This window comes from Paroedura picta, chromosome 2 (genome assembly GCF_049243985.1).
Source record: "Paroedura picta isolate Pp20150507F chromosome 2, Ppicta_v3.0, whole genome shotgun sequence".
Taxonomy (NCBI): domain Eukaryota; kingdom Metazoa; phylum Chordata; class Lepidosauria; order Squamata; family Gekkonidae; genus Paroedura; species Paroedura picta.
Window position 1 is genome coordinate 134,410,760 of NC_135370.1, and position 14,363 is coordinate 134,425,122.

The 14,363-nt window shown below is 45.0% G+C and overlaps 1 protein-coding gene across 7 annotated transcripts in view; it reads left to right on the top strand.

Annotated features, from left to right (window-relative positions):
• Positions 1-14,363, top strand: part of BMF (Bcl2 modifying factor) — a 37,745-nt gene that overhangs the window by 12,926 nt on the left and 10,456 nt on the right. For 3 of the 7 annotated variants that reach the window (XM_077322921.1, XM_077322920.1, XM_077322923.1), the window contains exon 4: positions 13,539-13,599. The exons of 2 other annotated variants lie outside the window; for them this stretch is intronic. In XM_077322921.1, coding sequence (XP_077179036.1) covers positions 13,539-13,599 — 61 coding nt within the window. The remainder of the gene's footprint in view (positions 1-13,538; positions 13,600-14,363) is intronic. 2 more of the 7 variants (XM_077322922.1, XM_077322924.1) reach the window with 1 other exon arrangement.

Consider the following 14,363-nt stretch of genomic DNA (forward strand, 5'->3'; position numbering starts at 1 on the left):
CAAGGGTGGTAAGTCTCAGTCTGCTATTCCTTGGGAAACACCAGTGTTGTCTGCCTGTACAGACTATAATCAAAGTTTTATTGGTGTTAATTTACACTAACGTTTAAAAAATGTTTTCTCCCTCCTATATCAGAATGTGAAGGTGGGTAATAGTATCATGTCAAAATACAAAGCTCATTTGTGTGGTCTTTCACATGTCCAAAAAAACCCCCAGAATGGGTTTTCAGAAAGGTGTAGGCTATTTCTAAGAGGTTGCTAAGTGTTGACTTTTCCCCATAAAAATCAAGAAAAACCACTGAAAAAGAACTGTATACCCTACTCTTCCCATCAGACTGTTGCTCAACTGGTGGTATCCTTCAGTACAAACATTTACTTTCTTCTGCTTATGTAAATCACTACCAGTCACTCATAAGGAGAAAAGTCAAGTGTGGCATTTGTTCACACTGTTTCATCAGGAGTCTCTCCCCACCCCACATTGTGAAATTGTGCACACAAAGATGTACTGTGCTAGAAAAACCAGAAATCCTGTCCAGTGGTTATTTTGCTAGCACCAAAGTAATTAGTGCTGTTTCCTACTCCAGCAGCTCGAGTTTAACAGGGAACAGAAACGACGAGGATTGCAGAGACCTGTATTTATGCCCCTCTGCCATCTTATCCGGCTCACTCCTTCCCTGCTTCCTTGGTTCACACCCACAGGATTCCTCGCTGTCCCACCAACTTGGGCATCTCTCAGGAGAGTCAGCCACTTAGTCCTTCCTCCTCAGGTTTCTTCAGCATTCAACCACTGTGCAGAATAAGAAGGAAAGACCCTAAACAACCAGAGGTCCCAGTTCATTTCTGTGTTACGGATAAGTCCTGCAAGCTGCTTTGGGAGAAAAATGTTAAAAGGCAGAGCATTCATGACAGCAACAAAAGGCTCCTAAGAACCAAGAACCCGCTGAAAATGGTGCAATGACCACCCTAACGTTCTGCGGAATCTCAAGCATCTTACACTGAAATCTCACTATTCGCGTGCAGTTCCGAATGCACTTGTGTTTTGTTAATGCTGCTAAAATTGGATTCCCCCCCTCCCCTGTGAGGGAATTTGCATTTACCCAATGAGGAAGCTCAAGAGTAGAATTGGCTTCCGCCTCCATTCCCCACCTCCAGTGATGACATATCAACTCCAACCAATAGACTGCCTCTCCTTCCGATCTCCCCCCTCCCCTCCATATTTTTTTTTCTTTTGAACATGATTGTGTCACAATGCTAATCTGCTGTAGCATAAGCACTGGCTTCCTGGGGGTGCTCCAGAAAGTTGACTCCACATACCCCTTGCCCCCCCTCCAGTATCTAAATGCACCTTATGATTTAAGGTACAACGAAGCACTTGGTAAATTTCATACAGGAAAATATTTGTGTAATGGCAGCTGATGTGCTTTGCCTTCCTGCCTGCATGGTGGCTGAGCACACATCAGTGCAAGAACCATCACCACCACCCTTGCTTGGGTGGTTTGAGTGCCATGGCAATGAAGGGATGGGGGTGCATTTTTTAAATTTTCTTTATTTTGATTGTGTTACAGCGTAGGCAATGCTGCCATGCTCACTTTCCTCCCCCACTCACCTGGCCCAAGCAATGGGCTACAGCTGAAGAGCCGCACTGAGGGATGAGGCATGCTGCTGAACTCTGCCACCTTTACGTGAGCCCCAGGCACCCGTTCACCCTTTCCCCCAGTCGTGGAGACATGAGAACAAGCTGGTGGGGGAGGCACATTCTGGCGCATGGCCACACTCACCCAGATACACAGATATTTGTGACTCCCACGTTTGAATCTGCCCTCCTTTTCCCATGACCCTCCTAAAAGTAAGGGGCTGAACAAGAAGGCATTTTCCTTATTTTGCATGCTCAGAGCAAAAAAGGGGGGGGGGCAGATGGGAGGCAGGACTGCCTGCTCTCCCAACAGAAGCACAAAACACATGCCACAAATGGAGTTCTGGCCTGAGATGGAGAAAACTACAAATGCAGAATGCCAGGCACAAATTTGGAGTCTGCTTTCAGAATTCAAAGCAGGGAGAGCGCACTGGCAAATCACAACTGCAGAAACAGTCCCACAGAATGTTAGTTGTGTCCAGAATGCCCCTGTTTGTTCCAATTCCTAATCTATTCCTTTCCATTTTTGGGTGTGTGTTTGTATACATTAAAGCACGTTAGGTAGGGGACAGTACTTCCCAAGATGTTCCTGGACCCAACTCTCCATTTAGGTTTAATGATTGTCACACTCTTTGTGCAAATTATTCCATGAGAAAAAGTACCTAGATGGCCAGCTGTGAATTTTCACCTTCAGGTTTTCTGCTTAAAATCATAGAATCATAGAGTTGGAAGGGGCCATACAGGCCATCTAGTCCAACCCCCTGCTCAATGCAGGATCAGCCCTAAGGATCCTAAAGCATCCAAGAAAAGTGTGTATCCAACCTTTGCTTGAAGACTGCCAGTGAGGGGGAGCTCACCACCTCCTTAGGCAGCCTATTCCACTGCTGAACTACTCTGACTGTAAAAATGTTTTTCCTGATATCTAGCCTATATCGTTGTACTTGTAGTTTAAACCCATTACTGCATGTCCTTTCCTCTGCAGCCAATGGGGATACTTAAAGAGGGCTATCATGTCCCTTCTCAACCTCCTTTTCTCCAGGCTGAACATTCCCAAGTCCCTCAACCTATCTTCATAGGGTGTTTGGTCTCTTGGCCCCAGATCATCCTCGTCACTCTCCTCTGTACCCTTTCAAATTTATCTACGTCCTTCTTGAAGTGAGGCCTCCAGAACTGCACACAGTACTCCAGGTGTGGTCTGACCAGAGCCGTATACAATGGGACTATGACATCTTGTGATTTTGATGTGATGCCCCTGTTGATACAGCCCAAAATGGCATTTGCCTTTTTTACCGCTGCTTCACACTACCTGCTCATGTTTAGTTTACAATCCACAAGTAACCCAAGGTCTCGTTCACACACAATGTTACATAGAAGTGTATCCCCCATCCAGTAGGCATGCTTTTCATTTTTCTGACCCAGATGCAGAACTTTACACTTATCTTTATTAAATTGCATCTTGTTCTCATTTGCCCATTTTTCCATTGTGTTCAGATCTCGTTGAACTCTGTCTCTATCTTCCAGAGTATTTGCCAGTCCTCCCAATTTGGTGTCATCTGCAAACTTGATGAGTACTCCCTCCACCCCCTCATCTAGATCATTAATAAATATGTTAAAAAGTACCGGACCGAGCACCGAGCCCTGAGGTACCCCCCTACTCACCTCCCTCCAGTCTGATGAAACACCTTTGACAACAACTCTTTGAGTGCGGTTCTCCAACCAATTCCCTATCCACCTAACTATCTGAAAATCCAGATTGCAGTCCTTCAATTTATCCATCAGAACATCATGGGGGACCTTATGAAAAGCTTTACTAAAATGCAAGTAAACGACATCAACCGGAGTTCCACGATCCAGCAAACCTGTTACTTGATCAAAAAAGGAAACCAGGTTAGTCTGACAGGACCTGTTGGAGACAAATCCATGCTGACTTCCTTGGATCACCAAATTGTCCTCGAGATGTTTGCAGATCGCTCCCTTTAATATCTGCTCCATTATCCTACCCACAACAGAGGTCAGACTCACTGGTCTGTAGTTCGCCGGGTCATCCTTCCTTTTTTTTGAAGATCGGAATAACGTTTGCCCTCTTCCAGTCCTCCGGGACATCTCCAGTCCTTAAAGAGGTCCCGAAGATTATGAACAAGGGTTGTGCAAGTTCTCCGGAAAGTTCTTTGAGCACTCTCGGGTGCATTCCATCTGGCCCAGGGGATTTGAACTCATCCAGTGCAGCTAAATGCCTCTCGACAACCTCTCTGTCCATGTCAACCTGCCACCCAGACACTATCTGTTGGCTACTGCCATCTCTAGATGTGCCTAAACCCTTTGACCTGTGGGAAAAAACAGATGTAAAATAGGCGCTGAGCCTTTCTGCTTTCTCTGCATCCTCCGTTAGAGTTTGTCCATCCTCACCCAACAGTGGGCCTATTGCCTCCTTTACTTTACATTTGCTCCTCACATAACTGAAAAATCTTTTCTTGTTACAGTGGGCTTCCCTGGCCAATCTTAGCTCACTCTCAGCTTTGACCTTTCTGATGATTGATCTACAGTGCCTAGTAAGCTGTAGGTACTCTTCTTTAGAAGAGTACCTACAGCTTACTCTTCCATTTCCTGAACATTTCCCTTTTCTTTCTTAGTTCCTCTTGAAGTTCTCTGTTCATCCAAATAGGCTTCTTAGAGCTCCTGCAGTGTTTTCGTCTTTCTGGGATAGTCATTGATTGAGCATGCAATAGCTCTTGTTTGAGTAGCGCCCACCCTTCACATGCTCCCTTCCCTTCCAGCATTCTCGTCCATGGTATGACACTCATCATGTCTCTGAGTTTATTAAAGTTTGCCCTATGAAAATCCAACATCCGCGTCTGGCTACAAGCTTCCTTGCCTCCCCATCTCAAAAGGAATTCTATGAGGACATGGTCACTTCCCCCTAGGGGAAGTGTATAAGACAAATTATAAATCAAAGACACCAACTTAAGATCCTGAACTTCTGGCTCCCCCTTACACTGTTGTCCAACTGTGCTTGTTAGTCCCTATTTTTCTGAAAGCTATCCTTATCTTTATGGTGGTGAATCTCACTCGTCTGTATGGAATATTCTCATGAATGTTGGTTTAGCAAACTAAATCATTAGATTTTTTTGTCAGAAAATGTGGTAGATAACATCTTACCTCATTTTAGAATTTCCTTTTTGATATTTTTGTGATATTTTGTGTGACATTTTATTTTGTAAGCTACTTCTCTAGCTTTGGAAAAGCAATATTTGAAATTTTTAAACATATATCTTTAAATATTACCCAGGATTCTTTAGGAGAAAGAGTGTATGGGAGGAACTGTGGTTCAATGTTAGAGAATCTGCTTTGCATGTAAAGGGTCCCAGTTTCAATCTCAAGCATTTCCAGTTAAAAGGACCAGGTAGCAGGTGATATGAAGGGCATTGCCTGAGACTCTGAAGAGCCATTGCCGCTCAGATTGGATACTACTAAATTTGATAGACCAAGGGTCTTATTCAATACTAGAAATATAGCCCATTGCAGATTGAAATGCAATGGGCGCTAGCAGTGAGAGTGGGTATGGGGGGGGGAACTACCTGGAGTCTTTCGGCGGGTCTTGCGGCGGCGGCGAGCGGGCGGCGAGCGGCTGCATATGTCCCCGGAGTCCTGGGGTTGCGGCGGCGGAGTCCTACACTTGATCTGAGGCAAAAGGCGGAGAAGCGGCGGCGGAGTCCTGTTTCTTGGAGTCCTGGGGTTGCGGCGGCGGCAGGCTGACGCGGCGAGAGGCGCTTTGCGCCTCTCGCGGTGTCAGGACACCGGGCAGGGAGCCCCCGGCAGCCGCGCTCCACGTGACTGCCGGTGGCTCCCTCAGGCGGCATCAGGCTGACGCGGTGAGAGGCGCGAAGTGCCTCTCGTGCCGTCAGGCCGTCGGGCAGGGAGACCTCAGCAGCCGCGCTCCGCGCGACTGCCGGGGGCTCCCTCAGTCGGCGACCTGACGCGGCGAGAGGCGCAAAGCGCCTCTCGCCGCATCAGGCTGGGAGCAACTGCGAGCCGCGCTGCGCGCAGCTCACAGTTCCTGGGGCTGGGAATCAGAGGGACCAATCAGCAGGTGCTTCGCGCCTGCCGATTGGTCCCTCCGATTGTCTGTCATGAGGAAGGGTCCAATCTGGTCCTCATCCTGGACACATCCCGCCTCAGAACCCCTTACGGTTTTATTTAGTCTGTGGCGCCCGCGGCGCCACGGGCGGTTTACAGATAAGGGGGATTCATTAGTCCATAGCCTTTAAAACAAGTTTGTTTTAACAGCCCCAAAGTGATCCTGTCTAGGCTTAGGCAGGTTTTCATTCCAACCAAGAAGAATTACATGCTGGGATTTATCATTTCTGTGAGTTCTGCTTCTCTTCTCAATATGAGTGTGTGTGATGAGGCCAAAGCTTTGGTCAGGGGCTAACTAAGCATGCCATACCAGACTCTGGAAAAGAAAACATACACTTCATGATATAAATGTATTTATGTAAGATAAGGATTTTATTCAAGCTATTTAATGGACAGTGAATTGCGGAAGTTGTATTGTTTCTCTGTGTATATATTTCAAGTTGAAATGCAAGCATTTGATTCAGAAAGATTCAAGTTGGACATTATGCAGTTGTAGACAGAGGCTGTTCTCCCACTTATGGTAGCTCACTGGGAATGAATTAGAACTCCATTGTCATTTCTGCTTTGTGGGACAGGGACCTGAGGAGTTGAAGGGGGCACCGTGTTTAAAAAATGTTCAGGAGATGCTATACGGTGATTTTAGTTGCCTGGGCTTTCAATGGCAGGCTGTGCTTTCTTTCTTCTTCTTCTTTTGGTTAAAGAAGTGCCAGTAGTCATATATAACAAATTGCACCAATTTGTACCAATTCTCCGCTCAGGACTAAAAGATGCTGGCACTCACTACTGGTGAGGACCACCACAAAACGAGCCTTGATGGCAGACATCTTGTGAGGAGGTTTAACATTGTTATGAGTTGTAAGCCACCTTCAGCCGTGAGGAAAAGGAGGGCTAAAATATATATTTAAAAATAAATACCTCATAGAAATTTTGTGGTAGTTGCCACTATGTGATAAGGTAGGATGGGATGTGCCTGCAGAGTCCTTTGTGTTTTTGATCAGCATTCAGAAGCTGGTGATTCATTGCCTATCTGAGAGTCTTGTCTCATATTGTACTTCACCCCCTCCCTCTGCTACTTCTTACATTTCTGGAGTGTGGCTGTAGTTGAGCGAAGTTTGGAGGCTTTAGATAAAGGAGTGCAGCCTTTGAAATATTTTGTCATCAAAGGGCAGGCTTGCCAAAGGCAATGTGATAGAAAGATTAAGCGGAGCACTTAAAGCTATTCTTCAGACTGTCTGGTGGCATTCTTGCTTGTGGTTTTGTATGAATGTCTGAAAACCATTTGATGGGTGGCTTAGAGATTCTTTATTTACACACACACACACACACACACACACTCACTCTGGACATTTCACCCCTACTCCTAGTTACAGAGGTCCTTCGATATCTGTGTATATTCCTGGTTTAGCAAACTACTCAGCATATTAAAGGTTAACAATCCCCCACACAGCCCAGTCTTGAGGAGAAGCTGTAGAACTGGTTGTAACTTGACCCTTTCCATCTGGGGAGTGTAGGTATCAGATGTCTTTGTCTGGGAAATGTGTCCAAGAATGCCCCAAGGAAAAAAAAATAAAAGCTGTGACCAAAAAGAGAGAGAGAGAGAGAGACATTTGGCCATCCCCTCCCTTTTCCTCAGGCAAGAAAATATATGTTGTTGCTGTGGCATCAAGAGCCTCCTGAGGAATGAAGGGAAAGAAAAAGCCGTACTAGTCAGAGGCGGCAGGAGAATCGCGTGTCAGCCGAGCATGTGGGAGAGTTAGTAAACAAAAAACGTCCCTCTTTACTACTAGCCTGAGCGGCCAAGAGAGGAGGAGCTCTTCCTTTTTCAGCTGAAATAATATGTTGCATAGGAGAAAGTGCTGGTTGGCCATTTTTTTTAAAAAGGAAAATCCAGAGAAGGAGAGAAAGAAACCCTGAACACAGGTGGAAAATAACTTAACCTGCAGTTCTCTGCTGCTCAGCATTTGGACAGTTATTGGCACTTAGATTAAGGCATTCTCTTTTGGTGGGGAAACAGCAGGACATCATGTTTGTGTGGACTGTTTGAGACCGCTGAAGTTTTTATTTATTGCTGTGCTTATGCTGATATCTTCTTTTCCTTCCTACTTTGCTCTCGGCCAATTCTCTCCTCTGTTTGTTGGCAAAGATAACGGCATGCAATCCAGTAGCTTTTCTCTGTATGCTGCTTGAGAGTGTCTGGCCAGAAGCACTGTGGATTGTACATTCTAATACCTCAGACAGGGTCTCTGTGTCCCTAACACTAAACAGAGTTAATAATGGATATTAGAAAAGCACTTGTAATTATAAGAACAGTTGGCTAATGAAACAAGTTACTCATGGAAGATGTGGCATGTCTTCGCTGGAGGTGTTAGAGAGAGGAAAAGAGACTGTTAACAGTATCAGTCTAGTGTGGATAGAGGTTTTGGGCTTGGTAAACACCAAAATTCCTCTCAGTATTTTGACGGTTCTTGTTTCATGCATGTGCCATACTTGAGGAATTTTAGAAACACAAGTAACCAGAAATGTTTAATATACAGACAGAATCACACATTTAGTTTAGTTCCATAATCCAGTTACCCTGATATTTTCCCTTGCTCTGATTACAATACAAGGATTATGGTTTAGAGAGGAAATCAGGCACCAATTCACAGCCCCCTGCTGTTGCAATCTGAACAAGGGGGAAAACCTCAGGATAATAGGACTGCTGAATTTAATGTAATATATTGTTCTTCCTAAAGGATATATGGCATTTCAGCCCAAGTGAGAGATTTCAGCAAATATTCATAGTTTTCTCACAGCTAAGCCTTGGCAACTTAAGTATTGCAGTCTTTTAGAGAGAAACAACAAAACAGTAATTGATAGTGTCCCTGTAACTTTGCTGTTTCTTGTTTTATAGGTGGGGAGTCTATAAGAAATAGAGGCTGTATATTCTCTCAGTAAGAGAGCTGCGTAACTGTCAATAAAATCCTGGAGACCTGACTCCAGTCCCCTGTTCTGGCCTCTAGATCTTGCTGAGATAATGCTTTGGGGATCGAGGGACATTTTTGCTGAAAATGAGCTGTAATTGAGAGCTCTGTATATTGACCAATAAAAATTTATGGTGGTGAGGCAAGAAGGGGAGAAACACAAACTGTTAAATTCCTTCCTGCTTCTGCAGAAGCTACGCCAGGGAGGCAGATAAGCCATGGTGCTTTGCTACCCTGCCCAAGTACCCTTCCCAATACCACTAAAGGGGATCAGGTGGGCTGCCTCCCCCCCCCCCATTCCCTTGGCACTCTGACTGGTCTTGCACATGATCTCTTTCAAAGGCTAACCCAGATGAGTTTGTGTGATGCAATGCAGCCCTGAGTCATGAGGAAAAACCAACAACAGTATCTGTGGCAGCACAATGAAAAGCAACCGCAGCCAAGAGCAGGACTCTTGTTTTCAAAGTTACAAGAACTGGGAAGAAAAAGTTTTGTGTATATATGAGAGAGAGAGAGACTGGCTATGTCTGAGAGGTGTAGAAACTGGGGAGTATTTGCTCTGTGGCCAGCAGTGTTTAAATCGTGCTCTATATTTAGTCTCTGAGTCATCAGGGCTGCTGACAACAGTCTGAATTGCCCTGAGACTTCAGTGCTGCCCCTGGCTGCTGGCCTTTGTGTGTCCTTCCAACAGAGTGAGAACGTGGCGGCATCTTCAAGAGTTTCAGGGCTGCTTCCGCCTGCAGATTTGGAAGTGCTGCTTTTGTCTTAATTTTTGTGCAATGTAAACAGAGGGCAGGCCCTTGTCTTTTTGTTGCCATCAACTGAGAGAGAGGGAAATTTTTTGTTTAAACTTCTTTGTTAGCTGGTGAGGGATGGGAGGTTTCAGAGATCCGTGATTGACTTTGTTACAGGCAAAGTAAGCCATATGATACTTTGCTGGCAAGATGCTTTCATGACAATGTGACTAGTAAATGTAGGAACAGGTTGCAAAAAAGCATCAAAAAAGGAGGGTCACCCCAGACTAGCACCTTCAAGGAATGCCAGAGTCATGACAATGGCAAACCAGCTCTGAATGTCTCTTGCTTTGCAGCCAAACAATCCAAGGATCTCCTGGCTATGTTACACACATGCCAAATGATAAATAAATAAAGATGTGCATTTTGTAGTATTTAGTGTACAGATATGTGAAGAAGGGATAAATATATCTAAAAGCTTTGCAGGCATGTATTTAATACATACCATGGAGCTACAGTTATATTCATCAAGAAGTCGTAGGCAATCTCTGCATTAGAAAATGCACATCATCACACTCTGTTCATTACAAATGAAAATATTAGTTGCACATTGACTCCTGTATATGTGACTCTGTTTTTAACAATGGCACCAGCAGAGGGCTTCATCTTCTAGTATCAGGGGTTCAGCATATAAAGATCTCTAGCTCTGTCTCCCAAATTCCATAACGCTTCATGACACCTGCCACCTGTATATATTTCCAAATCATCCTCATTCTTGTTCAGGTAGTGGGCTACCTTGTCTGGTTCTCAAATCATCTTCATACCTTGACTTACTTACTTTAGGGTTGCCAGCTCTGGAGATTTAGGGGTCGAGCCTGGGGAGGATGGGGCTTGGGGAGAGGAGGGACCTGAGTAAGGTATAGTAGCATAGAGTCCACCCTCCATAGGAGCCATTTTCTCATCTGTGTTGTCTTGAGATCAATTGTAACAGGAAAATCTCCAGGTGCCACCTGGAGGTTGGCAAGCCTAACCTATGTCCTGAACCATATCTCTGCATTCTGTTCCTGTGACCTTTGCTCTCTTGTATCTGTTGCAAGCTCATTTTGTCCTGTCCCTACCCATTTTATCACTGGACTGAGGACTCGCTTCTTCGCACCCACTTCAGTGGGCCATAGACTGACTGGAGTAGTATATGTCTGATAACAGCACATATACAATTTGTAACTAACTTCTAGTCAACCTGTTCCTCAATTTGAATTTGGTTTCAAGTGCGTCAGCACTATATAGTTACAGACAACTCCAGCTCACAATATATGCCAAAGGACCCTTTACAGTGCAATCCTGTGCAGAGTTGTTGTTGTTGTTGTTGTTATTGTAGATTTATTTCCCGCCACTCCCCGTAGGCTCGTGGTGGGTAACAGTAGTCTTGCCCCCATTAAAATACCCATAAAAAGACTTTAAAAACAATCCCAACATGGCGGAAAAACTCTCATTATTCCTATCCCCTGCTATCAGAGCGGCAGGGAGGATGGGGAGGAGATTTAACCTGCTAGACCCCGGGGGGGGGGATACTGACTCTCATTCGCTGGCCCCGGCCTCAACCAAAAATCTGGCGGAAGAGCTCTGTCTTGCAGGCCCTGCGGAAAGCTGGTAAATCCCACAGGGCCCGCAGCTCACCCGGGAGCTCGTTCCACCAGGTAGGGGCCAGGACCAAAAAGGCCCTGGCCCTTGTCGAGGCCAGACGCGCTTCTCTAGGGCCGGGAATGACCAGGAGATTCTCCCCCGCTGAGCATAGAGCCCTGCAGGGGACATGGGCGACAGGCGGGGGACATAGGGCGACAGAAAAAGATAGAAAAACGCCTGGCCTGCTACTCTTGAGACCAGATTAACTTTGTTACTTGAGACCAGATTAACTTTGCACTAGATTGCATTTTTAGTCTCTCATTGGTTGCTCTCATCCAAGTAATTATTGAGTAGAAGAGGAAGAACCTCAGTTTCATTCTGTGATTCTTGAGAAAGAATTTGTGAACCGTCGGAGGTTTATTTTTAGGCCTAGGGATTTTACCATTAGAGAGAGTAAGGGTAGATGGCATGTATTGCAAACAGAACAACTCCTAGGTATCTTGTAGTTCACTCTGAGCAAAAATCCAATGAAATGACATCCTTTTAGTTTAATATGGTTGTAAATAGGGTGGTTTACATGCGTGTTGTTCCAGAAGTAAAAGCCAAAAACACATATGTGGAACAACCCAATGAGGTATAACAATGTGCAAGCTTGCCCACCTCTGTGCACCATTGGGTTGGTTCTAATGGAGGGCTTATGTGGATTGTCTAAATAGGATCAGAAACAGTGGAGCAGAAACAACCTGTTGTGTCTGACTCCTGTCCTTTTAGCAGAAAGCTGAAATGCAGAAACCAGAATGGGAAGTTTTTCATAGCATGAAGCTAAACATCACCCCCCAGAAATTGCTGCAGGTTAAGTTGCTGGTTCAAGGAAGACTTCAAAGGCAAGTTCAAAACTGGCAGGCTTGCTTCGAAGAATGAAGTCGTCGCATGGAGAAAACTTAATTTTAACAAAGCAGCACAGACTCTGCAAATGAGGGGCAAGGAATTCTAAGGATGCAGAGAATGCTACTTGAGCATGTTGACCAGCTCCGTAGTACCCTCCTTGATAGAGACAAGCAACTGCCATTCTTCTGGTTTCCAGTGATGGCCTTTTTATATGCCTGTTGGGTGGACAGCTGTTATCCTTGCCAAAAGCATTTTACTTTGGTACCTTGAAGTGTACAGTAGGCAGTGATTCTCCCTTCTCCTTTCCCTTGCCCTTAATCTGAGGACAGCAGTGAGCATGCCTGCCTTGCAATCAGGGAAGCTTCTGTGCTTGTTTATTTTGACTTGGAGGACTTTTGAAAGTCCTTGCCCTAGCATCTCTTGGGTTGCTAGTTCCAAAACAACTGAAAGTTAGGGGAAGAGAGGCTAATAGTCAGGGACGATAGAGTGATGCACCTCTACTTCCTTTTTGCGGCAAAAGAAACAAGGAACTGAAAAAGCCATCTGGGTTGTGCAATAGGGAGTGCCATACCTTGTGGTCCTGGGAAAAAGCTGGCCTGCAGCTGTCCTTTCTAGCTTGAAAGTCAACTGACCCCACTGCCACAATGTTTTTCTACTACCACTTCCCGTAGACTCAGTCCAGAAAGAGAGAAGCATGCTACTGTTGTTTATTTTGAATTATGAACACTCCAAAGAATTGCTCACCTTCCAAACCTTCCTCCCAAACAGAAAATACTTTTTCTCCCCCCAAATAAATGAGGAAGAGGACTTCCTTTCCCCTTAAAGTCTCTGTGTTAGACCTTCTTGTTGCTTCTATAGCTAGATCTCTTTGTGTCTGATCTTCTGCCCTTGGGCATTTCTTCGTCATCTTTGCAATGTTGTTCTGAAGTGCCTGATGATTAAAATAATTGTGGGCATTTTTGCACCATTTAGATGTAGCAAAATGCTTACTTTAGGTAGTCGTTATATTATGGCCCCTCTATATCACATCGCCAGCATCCAATGTCTGGGCAGTAACCGGCCAGCTACATCCTCCATTTTAAAGCACTAGTTGGGGAATCACATAAAGTGGAGTTCCCGACCTATTAAGCACGAGCTACAGGAGAGCAAACAGCAGACAACCAGCAGAGGGAAGTTATGGAGGCTAAAATTAACTAAAGGTGCCTGCCTCACACCTGCATCCCTATCCCTTGTTCCCGGGGACGGGAATTTCTTTTTTAAAAGGTCTAACATCCTGGAGCAACGAATAGGTGGACAAGCGTGCAGGCAATGCCAGAAATAAAATCCCCCCCCCAGGTTGTTACACAAAGCATACCTCTCTAAATTCCTTCCCCCCAAAAATCAGGAACAAGATTAATTTTTAAAAGTTATATGCATAGGTGTTTAAATGGAGAACTATAAGTTTAAAAAATTAGCAGGCATCACAGGCCCTTTAAAACATGGAGAAAGGGGATTGGTTGCCTAGATTGATTGACAGGTGGAAGACAGTTGTGTGTAAAGCGCGTTGCTCTCTTCCACCATTTCCAGCAGCACTTGTCGAGGGTGAGAAGTGTGAAAAGGCAGCAGACGAAAGCGAGACAGCAAAAAGGTGAGGAGGGGCTTGGAGGCGCGATAATATTTAGCACTGCACCATTCAGCTGGTGTAATGCTATTTTTTCTGATGGGCTGAAATGCCCTGTCTATTTTCCATCAAGGATCAATGTACTGTAATTTTCTGGGTTGTTGTTTTTTTTTTTCATTTTCATATGCTTTGTTTTTCTACATTGCTTCACAGTAACAATGAACACCCCCCCCCCGCCCCGAAGAGCTCTTTGTTCAGCGAATTCCAACATGCTGGTGATCCACGGCCCCAGAGAGATATGCTTGGCCTCTGGTTGAGCCAGGTGGGATAAGCTGCTGGCAGAGACGCGGGCCCTTATGGAACTCCCTACATTCCGAAGGGCCTGTAAAACAGCGTTCTCCCAGGAGGCATTTGGCCGGAGCCAAGGACCATCATTGCCATCAGAATGGGCCCTCTAGCTACAACCCTCCTCCCACCCCCATCCTGTGCCTGGTTAATAATGGGATACCATCAACTTCCAGGCATGAAAGGGGTAGCTTTATAGGATTGCTTAATGTTTTAGAAAGATTTTAAATCAATACATTTTAAAGACTGAATTACATTGTTTGGGTTTTTAGTTTTCAGCTGTTGTAAGCTGCTCTGAGACTGTTGGAGAGGGGTAGCTCATAAAACAGAAAATAATTAAATAAATAACTCCTTCCTTTCTTACTGGTTCCAAGAATGAAAATGGGAGAACCACAAGCAGAGCAAAAATGATTTGTGTATGCCATCAAGCTGATATCACTTCTTCC